Here is a 20,616-nt window from a genome sequence, read left to right on the forward strand (position 1 = left end):
CTATTTTCTCCTATGTAATTTAGTTCGTTTTCTTTGCTAATAGATTAAGTTTTGCAAAAGGGATCATGTTGTAGAATTTCTTCAAATTAATAGGGTTTGAACTGATCGCGCTACTTTTAGACTGTTGTATTACAAGACAAGGTTACAAGATGTTGTATTACAAGACAAGGGGAATTCCCTCCCAAATGAAGTTCACGGACATTAGGTTTTTTACAGAGTGGTTTGCAGTAGGCTATTATTTCTGTTGACAGATACATAATAATACAAGTGAACCCTGCATGAAATATTGTATCCAAAGTTAGAACCTCCCCCATGAACATGAAATGTGAAGTGGCAATGCTGCCGAATAGGGACTTGGAGATAAACAATCTTCCTATCTAGTTATCGTAAATCAGTGAAAAGATATTCTGACAGGATAATATGACATGGTACCCTGCAAGGCAGTCCATAGCAGCTGTTCAAGAACTGTTCGGCATTTGTGAAATTATTCGGTGATATCACCTAGCTCCAAAAATAGCTTGTTTTTTGCAAATTTTCCTTTGGGGGGTTTTCAAAACTCGGATCTTTACAAGTTGGCCAGAGACAGTGGATGAACTGATTTGAAGAGTCAAGACGAGCTTCATCATATTCTAGTAGAGATATTGCTGTGATCAATGCGATCAAAAATTAGAAATAAGAATGCATTAATGCATACAAGAAGACGACATTTATACGACGTAATTTTGAGAGACTGATTATTTGGATTACTGTCTCTCAAAAGTTCTAGCTTTAGAGGTTCAGTAACTGTCAATAAAAAGTTTGTAGTTGGATTTCTTCTGTTTTTATAACCTTTTCAAAAGCTCCGGTTTTCCCATGTCAAATCTATGTGACAGTAAAATTTGCAATTTGTGAAAAGTAATCGGCGGTCATTGTTACAAAATGAATTCGAAGTTTTTAAGTTTGTAAACAAACGGAGCCACGCCCTTGGAGCATTGTTACAATTAAACACTTAAAGAAAGATGGCTTTTAAAATAAATTAGCACTGGTAAAAACTTTGATGAAACTGTCTAGTAATTCTCGTAACAAAATATTTGGAAAAAAAAGAAATATTTTAGTCATCTTCTATGTTCGAAGTATTGCTATAAGCAGTATAAGACATATCAAAACATTCTATTAATTATACTAAAAGGCTTGAAGAAACGTTTTGTCGCAAAGTAATAACTCCTTTCTAAAGTTATGTTTGATAAAATTTCCACCTTTAATTCTCTCTCCTAGTAATTGCGAAAAGGTGGAGTTTTTTCAAAGAGTAATATTAGTATCTCAACATTCTTTGTCCAGTTCACTAGAGTAGTAATGCGGAAGCATTTAAAATAGTTTCGTATGAGTTCTAGCTTTAACGACTACCGACTGAAAGAAAATGAAAGGCAGAGACTTTCACCAGTTTGGGGGATTGTTCATATATCCTGCCTTTCATTTGCTGCTTTTTCTTCCTTTGTTGGTTTGTTCCTTTTTGAGCGACTTCAATTAATCTTTGAAGGTCCTTGTTTTCTGTATGCTGATTTGGTATTTGGAAATATTACAAATGACACAATACAAGTAAGCCGATCTATGTTTAACCACTAAGATAAAGTATGTCACTAAATATCGTTCAGTGTTTTTTTTTTACCTTGTTCTGAAAATTAAATTGAAAGTATGGCATAGTGGAAACAAAACCTTGATTCTGGTTTCTGAAAGACTACTACTACTAATGCAAAAAACTCACTGCAACACCAAGCCGCCTGAGGGCAAAGTAGCTCCACATGCTCCTCGTCTACCCCAGAATTCAAAGCAGCATTCTTTACCTACTTCAATGAAGTTCAGATTTTCTTTAATTCCTTCTCTTTGACCGCTTCCCAGGCCATTTGGGGAAGATTTACTTTTCGTTTGGCCCCAGGGGTATAGCCAAAAGGCACAATCTTTGGCAGTCTATCACCCTTCATCTGTAAAACTTGGTGTAGTCTTCTTAACCTTTTTTTTTTCATTTTAGCCCAAGAAAGCGTAAACAAACCACATTTTGTACAGTTTATTGTTTCATTTGTGGTCTGTCAAACAAGTACCTAAGACAATCTCTACAAAATTCTTCTGGAAAACACTCAACCTTTCTAGCCCACGAAACCATACTTGACTTCTTTCATTACCGTGGCTTCCAATATTCTGGCCTTAGTTCGCTGATTTATCTTCCCATCATTCCAAACTCTATCAACTGTGAACAAAAACACATCTTGAGCCTTGGCTTTTCTACTTTTTATGTCTATAATGCATGCACCATGTTTCTTTATAATATTACACAGGCAAGTAAAGCTTTCTAGTTGGTAGACTTTGTCACTTTTCCTAATCCTGAAAAGCTAAAGCTATATGGGAAAAAAAACGGATTGAAAATGGAAGTTATTTTTGAAAGAACTTAGCTTTGGGTTTACTATGTTGCTCAGCTCTAAATTTGTTTATCAAATTCACTTTTCTTTATGCATATTGTCAACAAACATTTATCCCCCTCTTGGTTTTGTGAAGTTAGATTCAAACCTTTCCTGAATTTAACTTCGCTACTTTTAGGAATGAAAAATTCTTCTGGAATTAAAATTTTTTCCGGATGATAGTTTAAACATAAGCTGAATGGTCTTGGAACAGTCTTTCATTAGCCTACAAACTTGGTACAACGCGAATTTTTTTTCATTGAAATTGTCTGTTTGTTATGCCGGGATTGTTGGTGGAAAATAACTTATAGGAAACCCAAGAGAATCAGATCTTATGTCTCTCAATTTGTCTTTATTATATGTATTAAAAATAACTTGCAGCAAAGATATCTACATACAGCAAAGCTTTCCAAAGCTGAATTTACAAAGACGACAAAGAGCTTTTAAAAATAGTGTTGAAGCAGCATTTTGTTACAGAGTTAAATTGAAAAAGCATAAATAGCGTAATAGTCTTACTTAGAAACAGTAGATGACATGAATGACAGTTCTCCAAGACTGGTTTGAGCTACCGGTCTTGGAAATTTCCTGTCGTCTTTAATCTTAAATTTTTATCTTATTTCCTTTTGAAACATTCTTTTCAGTAGAAGATATCGAATCTATTCACTCAAATACTTACTGCTAAATGTAACAAAAAAATGCAAAACCATAAATAAACGTCAGACCGAAGACGCTGATCTTGAATGGAGAAAAAAAGGCGCATACCATCATAATGATTAAGAATTAACAAACAATAAATAAATAAGAAATTGCATTAATATTACCACACAAAAAAATAAGATTAAGCTCGGCAGAATAATCCCCGGAGAAAAAAACTCGTTACGTAAATTTGCTTTTCAAAGAGAAGGATAATTGTCAAAAATGAACTACTGTCTCCGTAGCAAGATGGAAGCTCTCGCCCCGTCAGCGCACACACTGGTCGCTTCCTTCTGAATGAAAGGTGGTCAGAATTCAAGTCCATAATCATCTGAATGCTCTTTCAGCGGATTTGAAGCATCTGTCGTTGAAAGTTTGAAAAAAGGGCCCAGTGTTGCGATAATAAAATTTTAATTTATACCAAACAAAGCTCTAAAAATGCACCTTCCTAAAAAAAAATATACCAGACACCAAAAGTTTTTGCGCTATGCACAGCGCATGTATCTCTCTTCGAACAGTACTATCTCAGGTTACTGAATGTCATCCTAACGGAAAAGCTTTTCCATTTTTTATTGAAGGCTCATGCAGAGTTAGAAAATGCATACGAACGCACTTGCAGCTTCAAGCACGGACACCACTCCACCTAAGCCAAAGATCCGCCAGCCCTCTTCCAAAATAGCTGATGTGCAATTATATGCTACTCCACTTGTATCATGACATCTCAAATAAATCAACTTAGTTAAGTGAAGGAAGACTTAAGATAAATGTTTATGCTAAGTATTTATACAGTATAGATTGCCTGCATCTATAGGAACGAACGGTCCATCAAGCGGTATCATAGCCTCTGAAATTGGGAAGCTCAGTACATTGTGGTTAGGTAATTTTTTAATCGAATGGCTGTGGTAGAATTTCTGAATAGATAGCTTTTTGTTAGAATCGCCATTTTGTGCCATAAATCGCAGAAAGCACCACTTGGTTGTTTTACAAACTTGCTACTGAAAAGAGGCACTAGAATATTTTATTTCATTTTTAAAGAGCCTTCTCCCCTTGGTCTGTGACCATTAGTTTGTTTTGGTCGTTCATAGAAATAAACATTAAACCCTCATCTATGATCAGTCTTCTCAAAAAAAAAAAAAAAAATAATAAATAAAAAAATTCGAATTTTTGTTGGTAAAGGCTTGAACTTCAGCCTTAAGGTTCTCTGTCATGCTGAACTTGATCATCTTACTTCAGTCGCGATCACTCGTCATTTGAAAATGCACTTTTCAGAAAATCAGGCAAATTATCTCAGTCTTTTAATTTTCATTAATTAACCTTAAACTTAATGAATCTTGATGGTCTTAGTTTAATCAAGATCACTCGCCCTTTTGAAAATATACTTTTCAGAAAATCAGGCAAATTATCTCAGACTTATAATTTTATTAATTAACTTTAAACTTAATGAATCTTATGAATTTAAAAATCAGCATAAAACCAGATTCTTGTTTTGGAAAAACTGTGTTGGTAACAACGTATTGCTTTATTCACAGTCATAGAGAAAAATTTCCATTTGTCATGGTAATTTGTAATAATAATGTATGGTGGGGCAAACCAATTGGATTGGTTTACCATCAGTGTACCATCCACCAGGATAGGGCAGCTCATTGCCATGGTAACAATTAATCTTAAGGGTGATTTTACTTACTAATGTGTTATATTAAAGTATCTAATATACTTATAGAACTAGAACACATCAATTTAAATCTGCTTGTCATTAACAAAATTAAAGAGAAGAATGCTGAGTCCTGGTGACTCCCTGAGAATAGGAAACGTCCTGAGGGTGGGAGAGAGTAAAAAGGTTCCATTTTCTTTTTTCCGAAAATTCCAAATTTGGAACCAAAAGGTTCCAAATTTATAAACTTTTTTTAGGGATAAAAGATGATCATTAACAGCTTTCCACCCATGTCTGTGATATTTCAATTGCACGTTAAAGACAATTCTTAAGTTTGCATTCCATTGAAGAGTTACATTGGAAATACAATAAGAATAATCAGACCCAGGGCTTCAGTCGTGATGAACAACAACATAAATTGACGAGTTTGTAAAAATGGTTCCATAGTTAGTCGCAATTAAAATGGAAATAAAATCACACTATTGAAGCGGGAAATCAAGGTCTCTTCAGAAAATTTCTATTATGTAGTTTTGGTATTAATGGTAGTTGAAATTTTACGCCTTATAAGGACCTCCTTTCAGTTGTAAGCTGAATAGAAAGGGGTTAACTACTGATTAAAAGACAAAATAACTTTAAAGAGCTCAGCTACTTCCTTGGATAATCCCATTAGAAAATATGCTGAAGATGATATCCATCACTAACCATTACTAAGATTGCCAGGATAAAAATCAACAATAAGTGTAGCTTTTTGTCCATTAATATTCAGCAGTAGGGAAGTGAAATATTATCAGAAGCTTTCGAAAATTCAATATAAACACGGTCATAGGTTAGACTGAGATCAGCGAATCGCTGTAAATCTTGGAAAAACACAAGAAGCTATGCGCTAGAAGATATTCATCTTCAGTCCTAAGTTGTGTAGGACTGAATATATTCCCTTCCAAATGATTTTGGATTCTTAATGCAACTATCCTTTCAGTAGCTCTAGAAAATATTTATACAAACTATCGACCAACCGAAGTTGGTCGATAGTTATTGATATATGGATCTCTTCTTCTGAATGTTTAATTAAAGCTTGCCTCCGTCCCAAATGACAGAGTCCAGTCTATAAAGTCAAACTTTCATTCCTTTGTTTATTTATTAAGAACACTTCTTAACTAAGAAGGTCTTTGCGTCAGCCTTACTGACGATGCATCCAACCCTGTGTCTTGTTTCTCCATGCGAAGATATGTTGAATTGGTGTACCATAGGACATGTAAAGACAAATCAGTTAGGAAGTCAAGAGACTTCGATATTTTTGCGATAATACACTTTATTGTGGTATTTTGAAAACATCAAGATTTAAGGCATTCGATATATCTATATTTTTTAAAACAGTAAAATTTGAAAATTGAAAAAATCAGAATCTTCTGTAAAACACAGTAAAATCTGCGTAATAAAGCGAGTGGATATCAGAATATAAATGGGTTGGACCGGGCTGAAGAACAGCAGTAACATAGATATTTTAAAAGATTTCAACCGTTCCGGAATCCGAATAAAATTTTTCCTTGGATTTCGGAAAGTAAATACAAAATTACAAGGGCTGGTCATCAGTCTGTGTTTCCGTTATTTAAAACAAACGATGAAGTGTATCGCCCGAAGTTCAGGAAAAAGACACCCAAAATTTAAACGATATCTATAGACTTGAAATTGTTTTGGAGAGGTAAACTTTAAGCAATTAACTATTGAGTATTTTACATTTTCATTGTTCTCATGGAATTCTGTTATTTCCAACCACATTAAAGCATTTAGTCAAAATCACAAAAGACAGTAACTAAACAAAGACTGGTGTTTATAGATTAACCCAAATTTCAATTTATTTTAGCTTGTTGTTAGTGACGAACAGATACAAGGGACAGTTTGGGGAGAAATGGGAAATTGCGCATTTTTTCGTTTTATGACCGCACTTCAAGTTCTCTCCGGCTGGCTTCTTGCAACGATGTTTTGCTGTATTGGGCCTGAAGAATATAAAATCTTCAGGTAAGTTCCATAATTCTGTTTTAAGTTCAGTAAGTTTTATTCCTTTCAGGCAAGTCATTATGCCTCTGGAAGAAATAGAGCTCATGCAAAAAGGGATAATTTAGTTGGAATAGTCATTGTATTTGTACCTCTCGCCTCTTCGTTGCTGGTTTTACTTGCACTGCCTAAACAATTATACTGTGGAAGATAAAATTATGGTCCAAATACTCGTATATTCCTCCAAACAAAGGATTTTCAATAATAATGACTTCCAACATGTTCCTTCCATATTTATCTGAAAGCCTTTCATGAACGGTTTGTAAATTTTAGCCGAAGGTGTACTTTTTCTTAGATTTTAGGTTTCCCCCTCAAAAAACATCCCCTAATTCACGACGAATTTGCTGGGGAGAAACATAATACGTCATTTTAAACTGGGAGGCTATATAAATAATTTTTGACCACCTTATTCGAGAAAAACTATAAAATCCCTCGGTTTTGATCAAAATCAAACTGCTTTTTGGTGATTTTCCTCCTTTCTTCTTATGCGTCATAGATGAATTTTAAAAACCAAGAATTTTTTAATGATTACATTTAACTTAATGAATATTACATTTTCTGAATCGGCACAAAAAGTAAATTGTTTTGAAAACTGAGACCTCTGACAATTTGTTGCGATACCGTGACCACATTGACTTCGTATATACTACGACAAAAACGAAGAACGAATAAAAACCTGTCCTAATTCAAAGCTTCTGTATGGATTTTATCTAAGTCTCCCTTTGGTTAGTTCTCTATTATTACACTCATTCTGGACCCATTTTGCTGAAGATCTTCTGTCCGTTTGTGACCATAGCCATGATTCTATGAATGAGTTTTGGGCTCATTTTAATACATTTGATCATAATCTACTGTTTACGTTGGAGATTGAAGAGTGTGGGAAGCTTCCTTTCTTGGATTTCCGAAATCCAACAAAAGTTTTCCATCTTGAATGTTCTACATATAGTGAGCCCACTCACAATGATTGTTATTTGTATTTCTCGTCAAGCTACTCCCCCTTTCTGTGGTCATTGGCGTGGTAATTTCTTAAGTTGATTGATATTAAAAAGTTGTTCAGACGTTCATGCAGTGCCTTAGCTAAATTCCATAAAAGAGGTATTTTTGTAATGTTTACCCAATTAATATTGTGTGTCAAATGTTATAAATATGATTAAATAAAGGCAAAAAAGAATAATGATATCGCTAAAATCAGCGATAAACTTGGAAACATCTTACGAAACATAATCTTAGTAATTTTGTCAAAGATTAATCCAAGGTTGAAGGTTCTTTGAATTTTGGGAAAGAAAAAACTAATCCTATTCTTGGTAGTGGCACATATAAGGACCCGTATTCCTGTGAGAAATTTTACATTGGCAGAATCTTTCAACAGTTGGGAGGAAGGCTACTCGAATACAAGCTTCCAATAGATTTTTAAGTCTAAGACCAAAAATGTCGATTTTTAAGCTGTGTTCAACCCCTATGCTTTTAGATATCTAGTCATTTACTTTTTTTGATAAGAGAACCGTAGTTTCCACAGTAAATGGTTTTCCATAATCTTTAAGCAAAGCAATAAAAAAAAAACACATACAGGGATATCTCTAAAACACTTTATTATAATCAGAGACAGTGCTCTAGCGTTGCTTATAGTAAAGAGCCATAATGTTTCTATATATCATTTTTTTCCCAGAGCACTTCATACCAAAAAAGCTAGTTGTATAAGCTTAGGAAAGGGCTCGTTTGATTGGAAATGAAGAGTTCTAGTGCTCTTTTAAAGAGTTAAACATAATGCGAAGGCAACCAGCCCCTCCCATGCAGTTCCCCATCCAAATACATCCGATTAAAATTTTGAGATAGATATGTTGATCAAATGGTCCAAAGATCGAGTTACTATGCCTCTGAGTTGGACATAACCCCCCACAGCGCCTAGACCAAGGGTTGTAAGTTCCGTAAGTTGCCCCGTTTTTGTTTAAAACATAATTTTTTTTTATTGCAAAAAGAGGGTATGTTTGATCCTGGGTCTCCAAAAAGGTCTAGGGTATTAAGGTAGAAATGTTGAGAGGGATGCCGAACAAAGTCAAAACACACAACGTACATGCTGGTTGTCTGTACTGCGTATGAGCAATATCTACAGAATGGCTGAGGATATTAAGTTGGAACTTTCAGGGTATGTTGAAGGAGATGCTGAAGAGTGATTGGTGGGAAAACAGTCCCCCTTGCGCTTTTTAGATCACTTCCCTCAACACTGATCTAAAATTTTGAAAAAGCAATTTTGTTCAAAATAGTCAAGAGGTCCCAATGACTGTGCTTCCCGGGATGCCATAGTCCCAAAGGGCCGGGGTAAGAATTATAAACTATGCAATTTGCCCAGTGTGTGCATGCAATATTTATCATTACAAAAAAGGGGAACATTTGATTCAAGGTGTCTCCAAAGGCTGAGGGTATTAAAGTGAAAATTCGGGAAATGTTGAGGTGTATGCTAAGCTATATCAAAAGACACTATATGTATTCCGTTTATAAAAAGGTGCATTTGCAATATCTTAAGAACGGCTGGGGGTATTAAGGTGAAACTTTCAGTGCATGGCGAGCAGGATGTTGAAAAGTGGTCAGAGGACAACAAACCCCCCTTCCATTACCTTTTTTTAGCTGTCCTCCCCAAAAGACATCTGATCAAAATTTTTAAATAGCTATCCTGTTAAAAATACTCAGAAGGTCAAATAGCTATGCCTCCAGGGATGACATAATCCCCCACAACCCTTGAGGAAAGGGTTGAAAACGTATCCTTCCTGATTTTTCCTTGCAGATATTCTAAACCATGGCAATTAATATGTCCTGGAGTGTGTGCAAGTGGCATACTTCTTCTCATCTCTGGTTTAAATGCTGCAACATATTACGGAGGACTTCGAGCATTCTGTCAGTCAATTACAACTGGTTTGAAAGCTCAGAGGTAAGTAACTTTTGATGAACTCAGCGTATAATACTGAGGTATAATTTGAAAGTATATTCTAAGGATAAAGTAACCTTTATAACCCTATGGATACGACAATATATAGCCCCGTGGGAAGTATTTCTTGTAAGCCAAACCCAAGTATGGTAGAATATCTTAGGAAATGTATTTTGTATCATTATTATAATATTAAATAGGGTGGTTTTCAGGATGGGAAATGGACTGGGTGAACATTCAAGGGCAAAAAAAACTCGTTTGGATAGAAAACTATACGAAGTCTTGACTCCAACTGTAGCACGGGATTGCTATTTTAGCACTATTTCATTATGTGTAGCATTTTAGTACGTGCTCAGGGTTACCACCTGCAGCACGAAAGTGCTATTGTAGCACTATTACAATCAATTTTTTGACTGCAGCACCGAAAATTGCTTATAGCACACAAATTTTGGGAATTATAGCACTCTAGGAACTGACCGTTGTGGCAACCCTGGTCATGAGGATAGAAGCCGCTTCCATCGACACATGAATTAAAGATACGAGAATAAGATTTACATGAAAATTAGACCAGAGAGGGTTTTCCTGGGACTTTTCGATGGCTTACGCTTCGTTTGTGTGGACGATTGGGTCATCTGGCCTTTTCTTTCTTTGTTCCACCCCACTTATCTTTATTTTTTGTTTCTTTCTCCATTTTTTCTGGTACCTTGGTAGAAGTTAGTTTTATAGCAAATTTTAGTTAGTTTTGAAAAACATGCACTCAACTCTACAATAAATAATAGTTTAGTTTTTTTTTTCTTATTAAGCTTATTGCCATCGATTTATTTTGAAACACGACTGTATGCTTAGGAAATATTTATTTGAAGCTCAAATAAAGATTTACCGCACACAGAAGCAGCTGTATACTCAGAAAACTGTGTATCCAGAGAAGATGAAGATAGAAAAAACCACAGATTGTTAAAACAAAGAAGAAAGAAAAGAGGCCCCATAATTGAACCCTGAGAGACACCAACTGATGACGATAGTAGAAGGAAAGAGGAAGCTGAATTATTGATTAAAGTAACTTGTGTTATCTCATAAATATATGATTTTACTAAATCTAATGCTTTCCCTCGAACTCCCAAATTTTTAAGCTTAGAAAATAAAATAAAATGAGAAATTCAGTTGAACGCTTTTTGAATGTCCAGGGACAAGCTTGCAGGAATTTCTCCTTTGTCACTCACAAACTGTTTAATAATGATTATAAGATAATGAGTCCCAAGTCCATTTCCTAAACCAAATTGAGGCTTTGAAAACAATTTTAGTCTTTTAAGAAGAATTATTCATCCAATTACATAATGTTCTGTCTACAATTTTAGAAAACGCAGACAGTATTAAAATTTGACGGTAATTAGACGGAATATTGTGGTCATCCTCTTTATGTAGGACCAAGGCCGTCACATACGGGGGGAGGGGCACCCACCCCCTTCCAACGGTTTTTGGTACTCGGTACTCTTGTCTGAAAGATTAAATTTATTGTATGTGCAGATATCGTATGTGCAATCGTAATAACAGTCATAATGACTTTCATAAGGTAAGAAAAAGACCCGTCTAGCACTTACGAATTGCCACTTCTTATAAGCATAGGAACGTTCGTCACCTCGGATTCAGTGACCGGAGAGAAGAACATCGATCTGTCTGAAGGTGTTGATTTGTGCCTACGGTGGGAATTATAATCTGACAATGGTGATGATAAATTTGCTGCTATTTCACCGATACTAACAAAATCATGACTTAAGACATCGGTATTTTTTTTTCATCATGTACCATAATCCTATCTTGGCCTATCATTTCACTCTGTCTTCCCAACTACCGAATTAATTAACTTCCATGTCCTTCCTTGGCTACCTTGTGATTGCAGAAACTGAGCCTCAAAATAGAGCTTTTATGCATTACAAATCAATTTTGCTAATAGAGGGGCCTCCTGTTTATCTATTACCTCTACACCATTCCCTCCCCCCCCCAAGAACTAAAATATTAAGTATTAAATTTAAAAATTTACAAACCCAAAAGTCAAAAATTGAATAGCTATTATATACAGGAGGATACTATCATCTCATCGATATCATCATCTCATCTCATCTCGCTAGGCACACGAATTAGCAAGCTGATATCTTAACTTCACCTTCATCGAACGTCGTAATTATCAAACTGAAATCCCGAGTTTAGATCCAAAAAAGGAACGATCTAGGCATTAAAGCCCCAATTTTAGTGAAAACTTTCGTTACAAAAAAATACAACCCAAAAATACAACTTAGTTAGAAATACAGAAAGAGTGTTTGAACGGTTATAGATGAGTGAGAAATCCTCTAGTAGGCTGTATTTCAAAATTACACATGAAACCTTAAGAAAGGTTTGGTAATATCTTTTTTTCTAAAATAATGGACAAATTACAGGAATTCGAGTAGAGTCAAAGTGAAAATGAAAAGCATTATGTTTGAGAATTTATGATTTTGAATTGGACAAGATGATTGGAACAAATGATGATTTCTGCTAGACCTCATTCATCATCAATTTTGAAACTGAAGATGATCTATGAAATATAAAAAGAAAAGTACTGCTATTACATGTATTTGTTTTATGTAGATACTGGCATAATTACTTTGTTTCCAGCTTCTTTATATGGTTAGCATGGGCGTGCGAAAGGATCCCTAGAACTTTAAGTTTACACCTGATATTGCTGAAAAAGCAGTTGAAAAAAGGTAGATGGTCAAAAAAGTAGTTGATAAAAGGTAGATGAATTAAAAAGCTGAAAAAAACAGCTGGAATGACAGAATAAAAGTCAAACAAGAAGTATAATGTCTTGAAAAGTTTTAGCTTTAATCCAAGAAGATTAATATTGAAGCTTATTGATGATTTATAATTTCAGTGATTTCTTATTAATAAAGATTTCACAAGAGTGATAGAACTTGCTGGCAACGTAAGGTTTTTTCTACTGCAAATATAACTTCCCCCAAATCTTCATCACAGAATCGACTGAGCCCCCATTCCCCTAGGCAAAAAGCTACATATGCCCATGATGGTTAGTTTCATAGATGTTTATCAGTGTTTCTCAGCCTTTTAAATTTTGGAACCGTCAAGAAAAGTCTCGTGGAGGCTATCCATTCTGCGGCATCCTTGGGCTCCAGGAGTCAGGCTGAATACTTTGTTCTACTCAAAAAGACTGATTGGCTCGATAAAGATTCATTCATTGAAACAAATGACTCAAAATTTATAACTATGACCACAAACATTACGTGACTAAAACTATGAGCATCTTTTAACCAGCCAATGCTCCAAAAATTTGCCCTTTTTATGGTACATTGGGTTAAAATTTCCTAAGCCTTTTCCATTAAGCAAGTGTACTGAAATATGGCCAATAAAACAAATCAATTGCACTTATAAATAACTTGGTGTTCTTTTAATAGAAAAAACTAAAGACCATTTAACAGATCGAGTAACAAACAATTAGTGCACTAGCATGTGTTTTGTAGATCTGTTATTTTTATGTCTTATACTTGTCCTGTTGTATTTTTCTCAACACTACTTCTTAACTAAACACTGTAATAATAGAATTCTTGTTTCAAACGTATGATCAACAGATTCTGAAGATTTCTTTGAGTTGAAAAGAAGTTTCCGAAATGAAGAGATGTCTGTGTTCTTTAGATTTTTTTTTTGTAATCAGAGGCTTATTAATCTTTTTAAGCAATATATTATTGTTATTACACTCCGAAAATTTCTATTTATTACAGCAAATTAGTAGAGCGGAATTAGTAGCAAATAAAGCATGTTTTTATTGTCCTATCGTGTTTGTGCTTTTATCGTGGTATGTATAACATGTTTGCAGCTTCCGTAATTCAATTTATTTTATGAATCATTTTAAAACACAAAACATACTTTTTTCATTTTGCTTATCATATAAACCATTTCTTTCTAGGTGCTCAGACATACGAAATTATATTGTTGATGCGAAACCAAAAATGAACGTTTTTTATTTCCAAGCCTTTCTTGTTGAAGTAAGTAGTATTTATGTTTCAAAAAAGGTCTTATGGGCTTGACTCGACCTTTGCTTAATTTATTTTTTAACAATAAGGCAAAAAATGACTAAGAGAAATTTGACGGTACCTAAGTTCTATTAATATTGGATGTTCTAGTAATAGTTCTAAGTTCTAAGTTCTTGGATGTTCTCAGTTCTATTAATAGTTCTTTAATATTGGAGTTGCAAGATCTAAGTCTCAAGACGAAATACTGTTCAGTTTCAGGCCTTCTACTTCAATCCAAAATTAAGGTTTCTTACAATAAAACCAGTGAAACTGCTTAAAAGGTTACGGTTTCTATAATTTTTAGCCTCTGTAGAAGTGAAACCTTGAGGAAAAATTACCTGGAAGCTATACCTGATAGCTATCAGAAAACTATTCTTACCTTAGTGGGGTGTCATATTATGTCAAATAGATTTTTTTTTTTGTATAGTTTAGATTGCCATGAAAAAGACTGTAAAAAGAATATTTCTTTTATAAAGTTTTACCATTGAATAAGTTTCCCTTTTACAATCTTTTCCCGTCAAGATTGAAGAAAATGAAGTCACCACTCCAGAATCAGCTTCAAATGGCGATTCCTCCTCACTTGACAAATTTAAAATGTGCCTTTAAATTTTCGGTCGCTAGGGTCTACTATTCATTTTTAGTAGGTTGTATCTCACGCTGTAACCGGGATATTGACCTCGACAACTTCCAAGTTCGTACCCTTTAGCACTCTTCCCTTTCCCTTTAGGCTACATAATTCTTGATATGATAATGCTTTTGCGCTTAACATTTTGGTATAGAATATCCTTTCTATAGCTCACCCATGCTAATCTGCTATCGCGTCCATGGGTCTTTGAACAACCTTGTTTAGAAGCCCTTACTTTGAAGAATAATTGTGGCCATTAGTTTTTTTTTTTTTTTTAAAGAGGAAATATTGCTAGTGGTCATATAAATACGATAAATCAACTTAAAAAAATAGAAAAAAAATTAAACACGGTATATTTTTACTATATATAAATATGCCACCTATACACGGGACTGTTTATTTGGCAAGCATGACTGAGCTCAGTATGGTTGAGCCCACGATTTTTTGGTAACTAGACTAAGCCTTTGCCTGTAGATCATCGGACTTGCCAAGGAATTTTTTTTTCATAATGTTTATTGTAGACTTGCCGTTCAAAACAAACAATCTGTAAAAGAAACAATAAAACGCTGTAAAATATCTCCTGTTTTACCAGATAGGCTACGGGTAAGCGTTTTAACTTGCAGCTGAAAACTCGATTGCTCAACTAGCATATTGATGACAATTTTTTCTAGCATTTTTCTTCTATTAATAACTAGGGCTGGCCACCAAAACATCACAGGAAATTATAGCACACCTTACTTGTGTCAAAGGTTGGGGGATAGGATGCCTTAGTTATATGTTTTGATATTTTAAAGAAGAAGTATGGCTAGTAATTGATTATCATTCTGCTCTCTATTATAGCACCTTTTACATACGCCAAATATTATGGGAGGAGAGCTCCTAGTATGTTCCCTGGCAGCAGGGCAAACTCTGGGATGCTACATGTGTCCTTTAACGTAAAAAAATTATTTTTTTATGAAAGAAAGGGTTTTATTCAAGGAATATAATATATGAATAAATATAGGAGAGGGGTAAATATAACAAAACTTTCCGGGAATCTAAATGACGAGAATGTTGAACATGCATTGTCTGATGATCCGAAAGCATAAACAAACCGGAGGAGTCATGGAGAATTTCTTTTTTGTGACGATATAATTTTTTTTCAGCATAGAGGTGGATGCTTTCAAACCAGTCTTTTGCAAAATGCTAGTGGTTTTGTTGATATACATCCTTGATACACTATACTATTTTGGAATCTTACCAAAATTATTGTTTAGATTTTAAAACTCCAACATAAATATTTTGGTATCTCTGGTTTACCAATAATTCAACACGAAATCAAGTAAAAAGGTTCTGGTTAGAACCTATGCTTTTATATTCCATTGGTTCCAGTGTCCTTAAGCTATATCTCTGTTTTTTACTTCTGAATTTCTTGTGTGACAGAACTCAAGAGCTGCTTCCACAGTTTCAGATCCAAAGGGGTATTAACTACGAACCGATTGTAATGGGAACTCCTGATAAAGCGCATAGCGCATCAGTTCAGACACATATGAAATTAATGAGCAAAATTTGGGACACGAAATTTCTAGGCACTAGCATTTCTAGATTCCAAGTCGTTCCCAAAAACCGATACATAATTCTATTAGTTTCAATTTGACAGCTTATTTTTTAAGTTAAGGCGCACTTGTATTGTCTTTTTTTGTAGATTACTGTATTTGGATCATTTGTAGCGTGGCTGTTTACCTTCTGCTCTTTGCTGCTACGTTGCTGCTTTCTTCCTGATTTCGAAACAACTTCAATTTCAGCAACCAGTTTGATTGCACAGTCTCGTCCTTCTACAGCAATGACTAGATATTCAATATCACTGGCTTCGGGCGACAGAACAAGGAAAAATAGTTCAACACGATCCAGACAGCAGTCAAGTGAAATTGCCAGAGCTGAATTGGATACAACAGGAAGTTTTTCCACCGATTTTGAAGGGACTGAAACAGCTAAATTAGCGTCCCCAGAGTTATCTATAAGTACTTCGAATGCAAATGGAGATTACGAAGACGGAATTCCAATGCAAATATTAAAGAATCTACAAAATTAATGCAATATATGAAATTACTTGTGTTTAAGCACTTATTCAGGTGTGTTTAGCTACAGACCAATAATAATTTGTTTTCTCTTCATGTTCTTATTGGCAAAAAAATAATGAGGTCTAGAATCAAATGCCTGCCTAAGCACAGCCGAGCATGGGAATTTAGTGACTTAAAAAAACCACATGACTTTTTGAATACATTTCTTCCATTATTAAATTATTTAAATTAAAGTTTAATTCAGTTTACCCAGCTTTCATGGTAGCCAGGCACCTGGGGATTTTTTTTTTTTTACTGAGTAAAATTTAGATGGTCAGAGCTGGACTTGATTATGTCCTGAATTGCTTAAATTGTTAAACCCTAGATCTTGCATAGTCCAATAGATCTAGTTTTTCACCGATCTCCACTAGCGTGGATATTATGCTTGTTAGAAATATTCTTCAAATTCAATCAAAAATTTCAAAAAAGTGAAACAGCTTGCAACATTGAGATTATAGAGAACATTCAATATAAGAACAAATCAATTTATAACTAATTGACGACAAAATAGACTTAATGGCTTTCTTTTCGAAGAATAACCTATTCTTAAGGAATAAACAACTGTTTCTTTTTAAATGCAGTTGCGTTTATATAATACTATGGTAATACAAAGAGCCGTTCCTAAAGTAGAGGGCAATTGGGGCAGCTACCCCAGGCACTAGATCTATGGGAGGGGGAGGGGCAATAGCTGGGGGAGTGCTCACTTTGATTCGGATTTTTTGTTTATATTTGAGTCAGAAGGGGGCACTGCGATCAATTTTTTCCGGGCACAATCAACCCTAGGAACGGGCCTTGAACAATGAATTGAAACTGTGTTCCGCGTCATTCGTACCGAAGTCTGCACCGCCAGGCAAATTGGTACTACCCGCTAAGTAAGAAGTAGGCTTACAGTAGAAAGAGGACAAATACCGCTCATCATTCTCTCTGATACTCGGTTGAACTCTGTATTGCTCAGGTTTTCATAGGTTTTCATCGTATTTTCAGCTCTATAAAATTTTCAGCTTTCGTTCTGCGCCACGAAAAACTGGGCCAAAGAACATTCACGGTATTTGTCTTCTTCAGAAGGATGTTTAAGAACACTGGGAGTTTTATCTTTTATGACTTTCCATCGGAACACAAAATATATAGTTTGGTCAGATAAAAAACAAAATAACTGGACTAAAAGCAGAAAAAACTACTGCACTGACAAAAGCGATGTTAAAGTCTTCGAATCTCTTTTTACGTCTTCTAAAACATCTTCAAAGTGGACTGAATCAAGCAGCTCCCGCTGCTTCATTAGATATAAACCCAATCTAGAACGCGGTTTTTAATGTGAGAACTAAGTCCATAGATATAATCCCAACCTAGAACGCGGTTTTTAATGTGAGAACGAAGTCCATAGATATAATCCCAACCAAGAACGCGGTTTTTAATGTGAGAACGAAGTCCATAGATATAATCCCAACCTAGAACGCGGTTTTTAATGTGAGAACTAAGTCCATAGATATAATCCCAACCTAGAACGCGGTTTTTAATGAGAGAACGAAGTCCCTTAAATTCACCCATCATGTTAGAAGCATCGTCAACCGGTTCCCCGGCTACCTTTTTGTACTTAAGTCCACACTCTTCGATCTTGGCTAGTAGAAGTTCGTGCATACCCTTACAGGTACGACAGCTAAAAGTCGTTCGTGAATTTCACCGTCTTTCACATATCTCAACATAATAGAAGTCTGGTCCACAAACCCAGCCTCCTGAGTTGTGTCCATTTGGATATTGTACCTTTTTTCACCAATTTCGTTCACCATAGCTCTCCGCATGTGTTAAAAATGCTCTTTATTACTTTCTGGACCATAGTTTAGAGAGAAACGTGACGAGTGAGCCACGAGCCCTAGCTGCGTCTCCGGATTTCTGCTCGCATCAATGTTCGATTTTTTCGAACATGTGGCTATCAGCACTGCAAAGACAGAAGAATTACTCCTGACATCGATGAAATAGAAATGTAGATAGGTTACATTCTTGGTTGAGGGTAAATAGGCTTAAGATTAATTCTGATCTCACGTTTTTTATCCTTGGATTAATGAAATTGTAACACGTTGTGGAGTTTTAAAGCGTGCTTTATCGATTAAGTATCTGGAGTTTATATTGATGAGATTATATGATTCAAGTGTTATGCACAGTATGTGAGTAAAATTTTGTCTCGTAACCTAGGTATAAAGAGAAAATATAAGCATTTTTTACCTACATGTGTCCCACACCTTCTTTATTTTTTTCTTTTCTATCCATATATTCTGTATTGTAGTAGCGTTTGGTTTGGTAAATTTGCTTCCGTTGCCCGGCCGGTGCAAGTTCTTCAAAATAAAGCTGGTCGTTTGTTGGTTGGGCTACAACCCTGGAATTCGGCACAGAACGTCTAAGAGCGAATAAGGATACTACCAGCCTCTGGGCTACGAGAGTTATATACACTTTTGTTTATTTTTAGGCTACATCATAGTACGAATCTCTCATTTTTTGACAGTTAAGTTAATTTGAAATTCATCATCCACAATTATGACACTCGATCTTTTGGTGATCTTAATATCCCACTGATTGTTTCGACCCGGTCGACGTTTTTAGTGCTTCATAGGGGGATTAGAAGTTGGAATCATCTAGATCAGAGTTTTAAAAATAATAGTGATATTACTTTTTTTTAAGAGAGAAATAAAAGAAATCTTTTTTTACTAAGTATGAATTTTAGTTCTTTTGTTCTGTTTTTTTTGGGGGGAGGGGGCAAATAATACATTGAACACTTTGTTATGGTCTCTCAGGGTGTGATTTTAAGTTTTGTTGAAATGTTTGTGGTGCCGAATAGGTCGTATCACTGGTTTAAAAATTTTTTTTTCTTAGTCCTGTAACATTTTCTAATGCATTTTTGCCGCCCCCTCGGGCAAGTTTTTTTTTTTACTTCTAAGAGATGGCTATTATTACTGTTTTGTTTTTTGGTTTAATAAATGTATCTCTCTCAATGAACACGATAATGTATTTGGTTCTCAAAAAGCCCACGACATCACTTGTACAAAAACGCTTATCAGTTTTCACAATGACATATTAAATACATTCTAAGACCACAGTGGCTATACATGACGTATTACAAAGAAAAAAAAATTATAAATGAACAATAAAATTAAATAGCCAAGGTAAAAAGAATAATATCTGCCAGCGGACAGAAAAGAAGCAAAAATGACAAAAGCATATATTTCGTCAAGGACCTCCGCCAAGCCGCCTTCATTACTAAAAAAAAAGAAAAAAAAACTAACCTTTCGAAGTATATTTGAAAATAGCAGAAAAAAGGCTGAATCAAACGAACAAAAAAAAATGAATAAAAAAAATTAAAAACAAGCCAGAATAAACGAGAGAACATTCACCGGTTAGACTGAACAAGAATTCTCTGCTTAGCCATTGACTTAGCTTGCCTAATGACCCAATTTTCATTAAAAGTGCGGTCAAATGTCCAAGGGCCCTTTAGCAAAACAAATATATAAAAGAAGAAAAACTTACAACAACATACGACCAATAAAACTAAAATAATTTTTTTTTTTAAACAGTCCCAGCATCTTTACTTCAGCAAAGTTCAACCAGCACTGATAAACAAAGTGAGATGAAACAAGGCAATTCATTGAAATGAATTGCAATTCTTCGTCTTTATTTATAGGAACATCTCCAGTATCTCTATTTAAAGCAAAGTTTCAATTTATGCATTTATTTATTATGTCTATTTATGTCTCTATTACCTCCCTTAAAGATTGTGGTAAGCCATTTGCTGTAGATATTAAAGTTGTCTAGTGAAAAAGAACTAAATGACATGGATTTTCAAAGATGTGGAGGGTCAAAGCAAAATCAAAATCGTCATTTATATTTACAAACCTCATGGTATTTTATTGAACTCTCTTGCTCACGCAGCCGTTCCCCCATCTGTTGACGGGTCCTACTAATGTAAATTTTCCCACATGAACAAGAGACTCTAAACACTACTACCACCCAATACAGGGTCAGCATTATATTTTCGAGAATTGAAAAAGTGTTCAACTTTTTTTTTCATTCATGGAAGAAACAGAGAGATTATGTTTCTTAAAA

At 34.9% G+C, this 20,616-nt stretch overlaps 1 protein-coding gene across 1 annotated transcript; it reads left to right on the top strand.

The window, feature by feature from the left end:
- The first annotated feature begins 1,310 nt into the window (after nucleotides 1-1,310).
- Nucleotides 1,311-19,708, top strand: LOC136039401 (uncharacterized). Its single transcript, XM_065723118.1, has 5 exons — nucleotides 1,311-1,575; nucleotides 6,635-6,789; nucleotides 9,605-9,748; nucleotides 13,698-13,776; nucleotides 16,113-19,708. Exons 1-5 carry the CDS (start codon nucleotides 1,360-1,362, stop codon nucleotides 16,497-16,499), a joined length of 981 nt encoding a protein of 326 aa, XP_065579190.1. The 5' UTR covers nucleotides 1,311-1,359; the 3' UTR covers nucleotides 16,500-19,708.
- The last annotated feature ends 908 nt before the right edge of the window (nucleotides 19,709-20,616 follow it).

The sequence above is a fragment of the Artemia franciscana genome, chromosome 19, assembly GCF_032884065.1.
Source record: "Artemia franciscana chromosome 19, ASM3288406v1, whole genome shotgun sequence".
Lineage (NCBI taxonomy): Eukaryota > Metazoa > Arthropoda > Branchiopoda > Anostraca > Artemiidae > Artemia > Artemia franciscana.

What these genes read in the sequence shown, in the direction of transcription:
- LOC136039401 (XM_065723118.1), top strand. Translation starts at nt 1,360, where the DNA reads ATGAGTTCTAGCTTTAACGACTACCGACTGAAAGAAAATGAAAGGCAG. An exon ending in TTACAAATGACACAATACAA is followed by an intron (nt 1,576 to 6,634) that starts GTAAGCCGATCT and finishes AATTTATTTTAG; the next exon opens with CTTGTTGTTAGTGACGAACA. An exon ending in GAAGAATATAAAATCTTCAG is followed by an intron (nt 6,790 to 9,604) that starts GTAAGTTCCATA and finishes TTTTCCTTGCAG; the next exon opens with ATATTCTAAACCATGGCAAT.